Source organism: Fukomys damarensis, unplaced genomic scaffold, assembly GCF_012274545.1.
Source record: "Fukomys damarensis isolate Sample0158 unplaced genomic scaffold, DMR_v1.0_HiC HiC_scaffold_4, whole genome shotgun sequence".
Classification (NCBI taxonomy): Eukaryota; Metazoa; Chordata; class Mammalia; order Rodentia; family Bathyergidae; genus Fukomys; species Fukomys damarensis.
In genome coordinates, this window is record NW_022900916.1 from 8,509,860 (window position 1) to 8,524,435 (window position 14,576).

General features: G+C 41.0%; 1 protein-coding gene across 1 annotated transcript in view; it reads right to left on the reverse strand.

The window, feature by feature from the left end:
* Positions 1–14,576, reverse strand: part of Reln (reelin) — a 295,852-nt gene that overhangs the window by 226,673 nt on the left and 54,603 nt on the right. The window contains exon 4 of the mRNA XM_033755897.1: positions 10,203–10,273. Coding sequence (XP_033611788.1) covers positions 10,203–10,273 — 71 coding nt within the window. The remainder of the gene's footprint in view (positions 1–10,202; positions 10,274–14,576) is intronic.

A 14,576-nucleotide genomic window follows, 5' to 3' on the forward strand; every position in this document is an offset into this window, starting at 1 on the left:
CCAGGAATAATTTCTTTATTACTTTTTGTATTTTATTGCAATAAAACACTGTTTGACCTTCAAATATGATAATTAAGCTTCCAAAAATGTTATAAATTTAGAGTGAAAACAGATCTTCCTATATTTAAGAACATACTTATGATCAGTATAAAAGATTGCTTAATATTTAAAGACAGCTAAATTATACACAGGCTCAGCGATATTAGCAATTATTTTTTCTTCCTATCCTCTCTCATTTCCCACCTCAGTTGGATTTGAGTTTCATAAGAACTCCTCATCTTAAATACTCTGGAATACATGGAATAGGGCAAAAACAATAATATAGTTTTATAACTTAATGATTGAGGGACAGAGAACTTTTTTCAGAGTTCTTTTTTTTTTTGGTACCAGGGATCGAACTTGGGCCCCTGCATTTGCAAGGCAGATGCTGGAACCACTGAGCTAAATCCCCAGCCCAAAGCATTTTTTTAGAGATTTATTCTACTATGAGTTGTCAATTATGGGACCTTAAAGACTAACACTTGTGACTGATTGTTTTATCATGCCTATGCCCCCACCTTTTCTGAGGCCACAACCATACATTTAAAAAATTATCTACAACATGAACAAAATGTAAGTGAAAAACTAGAATACAAAAAATATACCATTTTAATTACTGTTGAATTTTTATTTTTTTACAATAGCACTGCTGTGCAATTAAAAAAAATAACAGACCTTTGAGAACTTCAAGAAATGTAGTTCAGAGATGGGGAAGTTGGCAGGAAGTACAGCTACGAACTGACCTAAAGCCTCAGCACCCAAGGCTTTTAAATAACACTGAGAAGTAGGAAAGAGAGAGATGAGAGGAGGAGAAAGAAGCGGAGGGTAGGAAGAGGCAGGACAATCCAGGGAAGGTCTTGAAAGCCAGAGGAACTTGCAAGCAATGGGAGGCAGAGACAGGAGCTCTTGCTGGAAGTAACGAAGTGAGGTCTGTGACTAGAAGAGGTGGATGTGTGGAAAGCCTGGGGAAGGAGGAGGAGGACTGGGGCAGGCGGGGAGAAGAGGAAAGCAGCGGGCATGACAAAAGATATGAAAAAGATTAATTGGTCTTAGACACATTGGGTATAGGCAAGGAAGGCAGAAAAGGATACGCCAACAATTTTTCTCAAGGTTTCTGTTTCAGTATCTGGGTTGATTATGAAGTTACTAACCGAAGCTGCAATAAAGGCTTGCAGATTTGGGGGAGTAAAGTTCAGTTTAGAATACATTGAGTTCAAAGTATCAGAATGGCATCTAAACGTAAGTACTCTGTAATGATGATGATACCTAACATTTATGTGCTGGCCACTAAGTTAGACATTTCATTATGGCATTTAATCCTTAAAACTTTACTCTGTTCCTTCAGGGCATAGGCTATTGTGCCTGACTCTTGGGAATGATATGAGATGTCCAAAAAGGTGAGCATTATAATTTTCTCTATGTTAGATATCGCATCCTAGAAAGATTGCACAGCCAGAAAAGGGGCAGAGCATTCAAACCCAGGGAGAGAGCGGCAGAGATCCCACTCTCAGCCACGTTGCTTTGGCTTGGAGTCAGCACTGAGCCCCAGCAAACGGACAGAGTTAGGGTGATGGGAATCACAGGTGCAAGACCAGTGACAATACATGGGAGTAGAAGAAACTCAAGGGCAGACACTGCCAGCCCCAGAGTGCACACTGTGTGGAAAAGAGGAACCTGTGCAAGGAAACTGAGAAAGATCAGGGAAGTCAGGCAGGGTGAGTGAGTCCTGTGGATTGGTTGGCATTCTGGTGGACCACTGGTGGCCCTGACGATGTCGTTTCCATAGTGCGCTGGCTGTGGAGGCCGGGTGGCAGGATGACGAGGGGACGGAAGCCTAGGAACGTGCAGTGGTCTTTCAATATGCTGGAGTGCGTGGGAGAAACACGGCCAAGGGGGGGCATGCAGTCAGTTTCTTGCATTCCTGAATTCTTGTTCCCAAGAGCGATGGTGTCAGCAAAGTTAGGAACCGAGCAGAAGGGAATCTCTGAAGAGTAAAATACTGACGCTATAGAGAAGAGAGAGCAAAACTACTGGAGCAAGGCCTCAGAGATGGAGGCATGGCTCTCACCTGAGTTTATGTTTTTCTGTAAATGTGTTCTGGTCCTTCTCTTCTCAGTTTGGACTATGTCAATATTAAAAGCTCTTTAGGAACAGGACACGAACCTGCCTTTTATTGTCACCCAGCTCCCGTGGGCTGGTTCACTCATGGGGGACACAGCGCAATATGTGCTAATAAATATTCATAAATTTCAAGTCTTAAAACTTGCTTATGAAAATCTGCATCACTATTATATGAAACGATTGGATCTTTACATGTACAGTAAAAATAAGGCTGGATTAATAGGTGGCATGAAATAACAGATCAGAAATCAAAACAGAACCATGACTTATGTGTGTTAGGAGCAGCTTTACCTTCCCAAAGTAATTATATAGATAGAAATCTAGGTTCTGCCCTTCAAAATATGAGGGAATCAAACAGACAGTATTAGCAGCATGGTTGGGAAGCATACTTCTATGGGCAGTCTAAAGAAGTTCTTTTCACACATAAATTTTGGTGTTCTGACTCCAGACTAGATAAAGCTGTCAAGCGGAGCAATGTGTAAGGCCCTCAGAATTGAAGAGAAGGCTGTTTAATCTATATTCAATCACCTTGGAATAAACGGCACCAGTCCCAAACACTCTTCTTCAGGAAATTAAAAAGGTAGCCAGACCAACCCAAAGCCAGCACCAAGACATTTTACGATGGCCCTGTGAGTCAGCTCTTGGTTACACCCCTTAATGTTGCCTGTCTTCTGGATCACACAGGGTCACTGTTTGCTAGCCACAGCCCCAAGAGGGCTTTAGTTCCTTCCCTTGTCAGGTACTTTGTGAGACCCGCAAAAACTGGGGCTGGGGTGTCCTGGTTGGTTTTTCTAAGCCTCTTAATTTAGGTCCTCTTGGGTGTAAATGACAATGTCATCAACAAGAGCTGCAACTGCTACAATGAAATCCAAGCTACAAAACAGCCACAGGGAAAACAGATGCCTTTGACTAGCAAATGTTTAAAACTGGGTAAATTCTAGCCAGAGCACATTATTTTTTCCCTTTAACGATTAAAGTGGATAAGAGTAAAACTCTGTTGGAGAGAAACAAGTCTGTTTAATAAAGACTGCATTTCAGGTTACTAGAAAGACATTTAGTAATATAAACTATTGAGTAAAGGCTTAGCCATGGGAAGATTTTGGTATGTCTGACCTTGGACATAAAAGGCCTATTTAAAAATTGTGTATTTATTTGTGGTTCTGGGATGGAGCCCAGACCTTTGTACACCCTAGGCAAGTGTTCTCCCACTAAGCTGTTCCCCCAGCCCTAAAAGGTACTCTCAAAGCACTAAAAAACATCTAAGTAGGTTAAACACCTCTCGCTTATTAAACTTTCTCTTTCCTTGTACCTCACAGGTTAAATAAACTCTCACCAATCCTTAATTTGAATGAGCTGCTCATTCCCACGAGTTTAGGGTCTGAATGGAGTATACAGGACACCACCATGACCCAGTGGCTTGTAGAGAATAATCCACATTTTGAGCCTCTCACTGTGTTGAGTGTGATGAACAGCAGCAAAACTGCTGAGCCTGGCAGACAGCAGCCAAGGTTTTCTGCTCCAGCTGTAAGCCTGACCCCCTTTCCTCTTGACATAAAACATTTGCCTTTGGTTATAGCCACTTCTATCAACCCAACAACAGAGAATTCGAGCATACTTTATAAATGGCACGTTACCCTTTGGGGGCACTACAGGGCACGACTGCTAAGCCCGCCATCTGGCCTTGCTAAATAATCAATGTGTTTGTTTGAAGAGGGTTTGCCAAGGAGCTCACAGGCTGATGAATACACACACACACACACACACACACACACACACACACACACATTACTCCCCCCACTCTGTCCTCAACTGTGATTTGAGCACATCACTGGCCCAGCAGCAGCCATGCTGATATGACTGTATCAGCCACACTCTGGATGCGTTGGCCGTAAGTGTGTGGATTTACAATGGCTCTGAATCCTCTGTATTCTCTCCTGAGTTTTTAGGGAATTTGGGCAGTAGGGACAATCTTGTTGAGTGAGCTTGTGGTGAGGAAGCACAGAAGAAAGAGTGTAAAAAGGAGAATAATAATTTTAAAATTATACTTAAGTAAAAAAAAGACAAAAACCCTGCAGGTTCAAAACAAAACCCAGTCCAAAAAAATTCCTACGGTTCTTGAAGACACAATAAGCCTGCAGACGGACTCTGGCCATCTCTTCTTATGGATGGACCGCAGTCCTGGAACTGGCTCTGACCTACGCATGGATCATCACCTTCTTGCCCCACAGACGAGGACCACTACTTTTCAGCTCCTCTGCCCAAAGATTCACTAGTTGTTCAGACTATGATGTACCTCATTTCTCTTGAGGGCCCCTGCTCTATTTGTTTGATTGTGTACTTTGACAACTTTGCTAATCCCTTCACACCTCTTTCCGACTAGTTCTGAAAATTCTTTTTCCTCAACAGGAGCCAGGGAACCTGCTACTTTTTCTACAGGTGGGGAGGGGGGTTTATGTTCTTAATCTCCACCATGGATACCTTCTCTGGCCCTGTCTGGTGACAGTGGTTTCTAAAGATTTTCAATGTTTAATTTTTAAATTTAAGAATCTACTTGGTAAAATGGAGCCAGGTGTGACGGCACCCGCCTGTGACCCCAAAGTTACTGTGGGTTAAGGGGTCCTGGAACAGGGGCCCAGGTTCTGGTGTGTGGTGATCAAAGGAATGGACACTGCACGACAGCGGAAGAGTTTGCTAAGGGGATAGCACCCTCGGAGTGAGTGGCTTGTGCAGGCCTAAAGAAAACAGCAGGAGCACCAGGGCCTAGGTACAGGGGTTGCCTTGCTGCACCTGCTTCAGAGAGCCTGGCCCGAGCATGACGGACACGTGATTGACAGGGGGTCGAGTCATGTCAGCTGCGTCTATTGTGCGTGTCCCATCCCACAATTCACTCGTCATAACTGTATGTATGAGACGCAGCCCATATGCACAAACTTCCAGTGAGATCCAGGGGAAGAAAGGTTACCGTAGGTTATGCAGGGAGGTCTGGTGTACATGGGTCTTGGTTTGGAGTTTTCGGACGTTTTCAGGGCAGGCCGGGTCTTTGTTCCCTAATCTCTACCATGTGTACTAAGTCCTGAGCAAGGGTAAGGGGCAGAACCTGGGCTGTCACTAAGGTGGAGGGGAGTGGCCGTAGACCCAATTGTTCCATCTGCATTACCAAAAGCTCTGGGAGGCTGAAACAGGACTGAGGATTTGTGCCCAGCCTGGGTAACTTAGGGACTTAGCGAGACCCTGTTTCAAAACGAAAAATTAAAACAGGTCTAAGGATGTAGTGGGGTTTAATCCCCAGGATCTACTCCCCTCTCCCACAAGAATCTACTTGGTATAATGGAATCAACACTGGGTTGTGAATCTAGAGCCTTGCATTCTAGCCTGGAGACTTACGAGTAGTATTTTGTTGTTGTTGTTATTGTTAATTTTCTTGGTTCTTTGCTTAGCCTGTAGATGAAGAACCTTCAGGCCCATGATTGTAATATGAATTCAAATATTATAGATAACCCTCAAACTATTCACACCACATTCATATTAAAATTTTCAATGGCACTTATTTTCCATGATTTGGAGGGATATATTTTAAGCCTGCAGCTCTTTCCAGATCATTCAAAAGTAATTGTACAAGACTGATCTGGCCTAGTTCCTTTAAGTTTTTAGTCTAATTTGAAATTTCCTTTTTTCCCCTTTCCTGACCTACTGCTGCTCTGTTTAAAACTGCAGTCTACCCCCTCTCAACCAACACTACGTGCTCGTACCCTACCCTATTTTCAGAACTTTTTCCCGATAGCACTTGCCACCTCTAACATGGTACCACATGTACTCATCTACTGTATTTCATATTTACTGTCTGTCTCCTCTCCCCAGGACGCAGCTGTCCACTGATGTATCTAAGGCCTAGCCTAGGACAGCACATGGCTAGTACTGGGCTTTCAGTAAGCTTTGGTGAGCACGAAATGCTGAATGATTTCCTTTCTTATCTACAGAAAATGAGTAAACCTAAGCATCTTCCACGTTCAGGACAATCACGAAAATATACTGTGTCACTTACACACTCACAAACACACGGCACTGGCCCCAGATTAGAGGTGCAAAAACTTCGGGTTCATGTCAGTAAAACTCAGCTAGAGGTTGTTTGCAATTACTTAGAACCTCAGACTTCAAGGCGGAAAGTATGGGGAATATAAAAATCCCTGAATCTGGTTTATGTTCTAAGAGCATGAAGACTGTTGGGTAGACTTTAAGTGAAAAATCTGTGAATCGTTTTCAGATTTCAAACATGCCATTGTATACTTTTACAACCTGAGATTGGGGCCAGAAGTAATGCTTTGGTGACAACCATGCTGTGTCACATTGCTCCACAGCAGAAGTTGGTGGAGAAAAATTTTTCAGTGAGTTTTCACCTATCAAACATTTAGGTCGATTTTTTTGGCATGTATTGAGTGAATGGTTTATGCCAACTATCATTATGTGTGAAGGAAAACAAAAAATGAAGTCACGATCATGATCCCTGCCTTCAAAATCCTCCCATTTGAGGGAAATGAGTATTTAAACCAAAAGCTCTGACACAAAGGGACAGACCACACGAAGAGTCAGGCAAGGACCGTGCATACAGGCATGAGGGCTGCGGTGAGAATTTCCCTTAGTGCCTATAGCATTTGCCATCTCTCTTGTTTATTGTCTGTCCCTTCTCCCTGGAATAAAATATGTAGTGCTATAGGAAAGGCTTACTCCACCTGCCTCCATGGGATTGCCCCCTCCCCCTCAAAAGTACAACCCCAGATGTGTACTTGTGGGTGAAATTTGTGTTATTTTCTTATAACCCAAACAATATAAATTCACTGGATAAAAGCAGATAAGCTTAAGAAAAAAAAAATGGAAATGTTCACATTCTCACCACACTGATCAGCTTAAGCTTGTCTTTTTTCACACTCACGGATCTTCCCTAAATGCTGGCTCCTGCCAGCTCCCTTTTCTTTAATTTACTGACCCTGTTCTCTGTGTCACTGTCTGGGAGAGGAGGTCGATTCCAAAGTCCTTGTAAAGTCTGAAACTCAAAGGTCGGTGCTCACTGACTTTCTGTCCTCAGCGTCACAAAGAGAAAAGCAGCCCCTGCCACACAGGGGCATAAACAAGCTCATGCAACACCTCTTTCAGACAAGGCCACTCCATGACCATGATGGTTCAAGACAGAGATACACCCACCTCTTAATCACGTCTGAACACAGACACAACTATGACACTGTCCAAGTCACAGTGTCCCCTCCCTCTTGGCTGGAAGGAGGAGGTAATATCTAAGCAGGGTCTGAAAGCCTCAGTGAGCCAGAATCAAAATACATAAAAAGAAAACTCAGAGAGGAGAGAGTGCAAATAACACCGGGATGACAGAATGAGGATCATTTAGGACATTTTCAGGTAAAAATGAGAAGAGGACCAGAAATGACGTAGGGGGTGCAAAATGAAGCCAGATTGTATTTTCTTTGTTTGCATGATAAGCAGTAGGAATTTTTACTCTGAAGATGAGCTATTGCTTCTAATTGACACACTGAAGGATTTTAAGCAGGGATATGATAGAATCGGATTTTCACTTTAAAAAGCCATTACTGCAACTCTGTACTAGCACCAAGAAAGTGAGGACAGAGCAACCAGGAAAGAGGCTACCAAGCAATTCCCATAGCAGTGCCGTGGACCCATCAAAGCTGGGACAGTAGGGAAAGGAGTAGACCATCCAATCTCCTCACCTTTGCTCTTAAAGCCCAAAGACCAGGGGCACCTCCCTAGTGTGCTTTCCTAAGGCTCCAGGCAAAATTAGCTTCCCCTGTGATCCACACATCTGCCTTTGACATGCTGCCCTGAGAGTTCCTCCAGAATGAGGGCAGGAGACTTGAAGATGCTGAATACACGTGTGCAGAATAAAGTCATGTGGTCAGGGCTTCCAGGAAAAGGATCGGGAGGTAGATTAAGGCATCATGAGTATGTGTTCTAGTACTTTTACTTTTTCCAATATGCTTAACCAACAACACACTCTTGGAATAATAGGCATCTTCAAGGTCTGCAAAATACTTTCTTTGTTTGAACTGTTTATTAATTAAAATCAACAAATCTACGGTTGCACCGAAAGGCCCTGTGCTGTGGTTTACAGTGATCACCATTTTCCCTCTAATAAACATATTAGATATTCTTCATCAAATGCATAGAAAATCATGACATGCTAAATTGTGTTCTTTGAAGAGATAATTAATGTTTTAATTAAAAATAGATAGGGCCAAAATAAATACATAGTTTATGGCACCAATTATTTTCCTTATTATTTCCTGACAGCGAGAAGCCATCATTCTTGTTAGTATTCTTTTTTACCTTATCTTGGTTAAACTGATATCATTTCAAAGCATTAGGTGCCATCGAAGAGCTCAATTCTTTCCTTCTGGTGCTGGGCTGTTCAGCATTTTTAATAACGTCCTCATCTACCATCTTGTAAATCATGGTCATGCCACACTACTTACTGTATCAGGAGATTCTTTTTTTCACTGGCTAACGTTTTCTCCCCCACTGATTTTTCTTGACCCTTTCATTTTAGATGATCCAACCTCAGCAATTCATGTGCAATAAAAGAAACACTTAAAAATTCAAGGTGTAAAAGAAATTTGTTTTTAGGCAATGATAAATGTTAACAATATCAGGCACAGCTTTTCTGACATTAAGGGTTTCTCAGGGTATTACTATTCACTGCTACACTGTGTTCTATATTTTCAGCAATGTCAGTATTTTCATCGTCTGGAAAAAGATTTACATTTTCCTAGAATTCATGAACTTACTTACAAAAACATATGTTTTAATATTTGCACTCATAAAAATCACAGAATAAAAATCTGTGTAACAAGAATATTGATAATATGTCTGGAATTATCATTTAGAGTGATTTGAAAATTACATAAGTAAACAATCAGAAGGCTGCCAGTAATAACCAACAAATTCACATTATTAGATAAAATCATACTGATTATATATATAAAACTAATAATAAATGGTAATTTTTTAGGTTTTAAAAAAAACAATATAATTTTCCTCATAAGCCCCTCAGAAATTTTTAGCAGAACGATAACTAGCAAAATTTTCCATTAAATTCAATAATGTGTAATTCTTAAGTTAACAAAGTCCCCAAAATATCATTCTGAACAGATCAGCTTCCAATACCTGCATCATCGAGATGCTTAACCAAGGAATGTGGGGGTGGCTGAAGCCAACCCCTACCCGCTTATTAATAGTTTCGGAGTGGCTGCTGCCTGCCAGGCACTCTGCCATCTTCCGGGGTCGCTACGGTGTCTGTCTGTAGCTGAGGGACACTTGTCAGAGGAAATGCTGCGGAAGTGGTAAATGCTACGCTAGAGATGTAAGCGAGTGAGGCGGACGCTGCAGGGACAGGAGGAGCTAATTTGCACGGAGGCAGGGACCCTCATTTTCACCCTTCCAGTGTGATGTGTGCACACGTGTGCATCTGTGAGTTTGGCGCAGAGGACAGTCCGTGTGCATGTGGCAGTCTCAGGGCAGAAGTCAACGTTTCCCGAGCCCCTGTCACATATATCTGATATTATGTAGAATGCAATCTAAGAAGAGCATACTATCTCTCCACAAGCCTTAAATTAACAGGGCAGGCAGGTAAAGAAAGCCCCATCCCGGGTCTAATTATCAGAAACACTTTCAACAAAGTTGGCAAGAAATTTAAGTGGTAAATTAAGCAGAATATACTTTCATAAAATTGTAAATATATAGAATTATAGATTTGTATTTTTAGGATACCAAAGTAATTCATTAGAAAAAAACATGACTTTTTTCTGGTTAGTTCTGCTTATGCTTAGTATTTTCAGCAGTAAACCTTAACCAGTAATTAATAAGTGAATAGTTTTTAAGGATACAGGGTGGTCAATAAGGCAATCTTAAAGGCATCACAACCAAGTAAAAGCAATGAAATGCTTACTAAGTACATAGAACACAGGACGTAACCATGAATAATTTGGACACAACCGATGTAGCCAGGTAAATATGATTCTTACCTCCTTGTTCACACAATTGTTGGGCTAGCGCGTCTTTGAAAATAACCTGGCCCCTGTGTGTTGCTGTAGCCCTGGAAATAAACAAGCAAAGGTTAATTAGAACATTGCAGTATGTTCAAGTGCTAAGATATTTTTTAAATTATTTCAAAACCTTTCTCTTAAACTTTACTTTGTAGACAGATTTTTAAGAAGGAGCACATCTGAACAGTGACAAAAATGAACACAGCGAAGGTGTAAGCCAAGACACCTGGGCTGGTAATTATCTTCCCATCTTACTTCATGAAGATATTGTAACATTTGTGCACTTATTTTGAAAACAGCAGATGAGAGCAAATCCTGGATAGAAGAAGTGTGGGAAGCATCTTATTAAATTTTTTTCCAGAGACAATATAAAATATTTTGTGGCGCACTAACAATATTAGTAGTGAAGATAGATGCTCTTAAGGTACTTTTCCTTTTCCCCGAAAGCAACAGTAGCCATAACACAGAGAGCTGAGGCAAAGTATTTCCTTTTTTAAAAGTATTTTCAAAAAACAAGAATTATTCAGAGCTTTCATAATAATAAAATTGGTCAGAATAAAACACACATTTTTCTTGGCCTGGGTCTAATTCATCATTTGAAGGAAATGTGCATCTTTTACCTGCCTAATCAGAGCTGTGCACATGGCGTGTTGAAAAAAATAATATCCTTGTAGCAGATGTGGTATTCAGTGGCTATAATAGGAAATGTCTTATTAAAGCAAGAATTATTTATGCTTTATATATGAAGTCTTTCCTCTTAAAAAATTCTTCTGTAGTAAAATGTATCACTTAAAATGATTTTAGAACAGAAAATGATATTTAAGAAACTTGATTTTAGAATAAAGGCTATGCAAAATATTTTTACTAACTAAAAAAATGTTAACATTAATTCTTTACTTTTGTCCCAAATCACCCTAGGACAAAAATAATGATTCAGCCATCATATGCTGAAGGCGGATTATGGGCAACACACTTGTGCTTGCTCATGAGAGTGTGAAGTTTGGTCTCTACACATATCCTAATGACACTCTTTGGTCCACATCTCATCCTTTGCTGGGCTCAACAGGACTTTGTAGCTCCTGCAGTTCCCCACTGTGGCCACCTCCCTCCTCTATGTTAGACCTTCCTGATTCCAATCCTCCATGGAATTGTCACCATCCCCTAGTGTCACTACCCCGGGATCCCGCTCTGAAAGTAACCTGATAAACTAACCCATGGACAGGCATTAATAGGCGATACTGCTCCAAGCTAATACATACATTTCAGCAGTGAAATTGTGAAAATATACTTTAACACACACACATACACTGGCACAATGGTAGCAGTTCCGAATGGTAAAGAGAAGATGTAATTGTAGAGGGAAATCTTTGTGTAGCCTTTAATATGCAGCCCATGTGAAGCTATGAGGGGTGTCAGCCCTTACGATTGCATTTTAATCCCTACAGAAATCACAGATTAAACAGCTGCTACCATTTTCTCTGAGTATTTACAGGTTTATAGGCCTTCCTTTGCTTTCAGCCTTCATTCGGGCAATCCAAGCCACAAACATCCTACAGACGTGTTTATCTCTGTTAATCACTACAGGTTTTCTGTTCAGAGGGAATATTGTGACTCTGCTTACCTAAATATTTTCTTCAAATCAATTAAGCCAAATGTTTCTCAGATAACATATATCGCTAATAGCAACACGTGATACTAGTGTCAAATTTTAATTTGATATTTGCTTTGGAAGGAGACGCATTTTCAGAAATCACTATCAAGAAACTCCTGTAGTGTTTAAATACTTATCTCTTTTACTTGTCTTCCAGTTGTAAGCTTGTAATATTTCTATAATAATATTTATTTTGGTCCACAAACTTAGTTACCACTGTTCTCGTCTGTGCTCCCATAAATGAGATGAGCCCAAGTGACTTTTAGAAACAATTGTCATCACCACATGGTGCCTTGTGAACAGTCCACACTGTTTTGATTACTACTCAGCTTTCTCAGGTTTGTTGCTTTCCTTCATGTACATGCTTCTGCTTCTTTGCTTCAGTGAACAAATGTCATAAATTTCTGAGGAAGTACTAAATTAAACTTTGAGTTCATACAGCCAAAATTTCTTCAGCAGTGTCACTCATTACTCAAACACATAAAGAATTTGGAGCCAGAAGAGAGAGGGGGCCCATCTTTTAGAGTTGTGATTCTTTCACCTCATCCAAATACTTCCCACCACCCATCTCCACATCATTGGTGCTTCTGTTCTAGAACCCGAGACCTCTAGGGCTCTGTCTTGGTTAGCTTCCCAACATGAACAGAATTTCAGAGAAGGGCAACTTTAAGGAGAAAAGGCTTATTCTGGGACATTGTTTTAGTCCATGGTCTGCTGACCACCCCATTATTTGTGGGCTGAGGCAAGGCAGAACATTATGGCAGTGACAGCACGCAGAAGAGGCAGCGCTGCCCACCTCCTGGGGGATTGAACTGAGGACCTTGCGCTTATGAGGCAGGTGGTGGAACCACTAAGCTAAGTCCCTGGCCCTAAGCTTCCAACTTTTGAGCCTTTTGGGGGGCATTTAAGATTCAAATCACAACAGGAACAGATTTGGAAAGCTACTGAGCTCTTATAACACACATATCAGGAAACAGAGGCCCAGCCAGGATAATGGCCTGATGTGGGTCACACAGCCTCTGAAGGGTAGCTCAGCAAATAAAAATTGGCTTGTGCCATTTGCCCATCAGTTGGAGACTGGAAAAGGAGATGTGGTTTTTCTATAAAATGCAGTACTACTCAGCCATAAAGAATGAGAAATTAGAGACATTCATAGGAAATGGATACATATTGAGGATATACTCCTAAGTGAAATAAATAAGTCACACATGTATAAATACCAAATAGTTTCTCTGATATGAAAAACTATAATGGTACATAAGATCCTAAAGATATAAATGACAATGTGAAATAGGAAGAAAAGGGCTAATGGTGTAGGGGAAGTAGGAAGGGTAAGGGAAAAGTAATAAGAGAAAAGAAAAAATCCAAGAAAAAATGGAAATAAAGTATTTGTAAATAGGGAAGGGAGGAGGGGGTGAAGGGAGGGCCGGGACAAGGGGAAAAAATGAGAACCAAGACCTGTCATGTAAAGGTACAAGATCCCAATGATGAATGTAACTGTACTGTATCCCTAAAATGTACCAATAAACTCAATGAGAAAAAGAAAAAAAAAAAACTGGCTACAGAGTACTGCATACCATGTGCTCAATGCCATTATCTGAAGACTTTTGCTTAGAAAAAAGTAGATGTAGTACTAATAATAATGTGGTTGGCATATACTATAGTTTTTATTATTGTAACACTTATTTCAAGTTAAAATTTGCTACCTGCTATAAATCAACTCAATTCTGGCAACAGCGCCACGAAGCAGGCATTATTATCCTCATTTTCCGGGGCCACGGAGCCATTGTATCATTTACAAATGTTGTGTAACTGGAGATATACCCAGGGAGTCTGAGTGCAGAATCCAGCTTTTAAGCACTACATCTACTCTTCACTAGCATGGAACAAAGACATGATGGTAGCTGTCCAACTCTTTCAGAGGCAAAGCCTGCTTTCAGCCCTCAATCTCTGAAGTCATATGTTCCCTGGCTTATGCTCTCTACCCGTTTAGGCTATAACTTTTCATGTAACTTCTTTTGGACAAAGAAATCTCTTTCCCATTTCTGATTGAGCCAGCAAACTCATGAAAATTGTCCTTGAAAACACTAATTCTCCTAACCCCTTCCCCACCAGTGCTTTCAGAGTCCCTCCATTTCTGATCTGCTTTCCACTCTTGATCTCATTTCCTTCAACAGCTCAGTATTCCCTCCTCTCCTGCTCTCTGCCAGCCATGAGGGCACCAGGTGCCATCTTGAGCCACACCTTGCAGGGATGCTCAGCACACAGAGGGTGCTGGCAGATAACCACTATGTGCAGCACTTTCCTCGCAAACCTTCAAATCCCACAGCTAACATTTTAATATAAAAATGCCTCACCCCATGGCAGCTGGATATTAGTATCTTATCTTGGGGAGGGGAAAGAGCACAAGCCCAGTAACCATCAAGAACATAGCTTCCTTTGCTTTACACCATGTGATGTCTGCTCAGCTTTCCCTGGCGTGTGACTAGTGTCAGCGACAGCAAGCCTACCTTGAATGTACATACAGCTATGAAACAATTAGAGGTGGTCTACCTGCTTAATGAAGCACTGATTTCAAGTATTTTATAGAAACACATGCATTCTAATTTATAAATCTGTTACACATATTTTAAAAATGTCTATAAGTACAGCAATTCAAAACTAAAAGACACTGGAGGTCAGTACCTCTAGCATATATATAT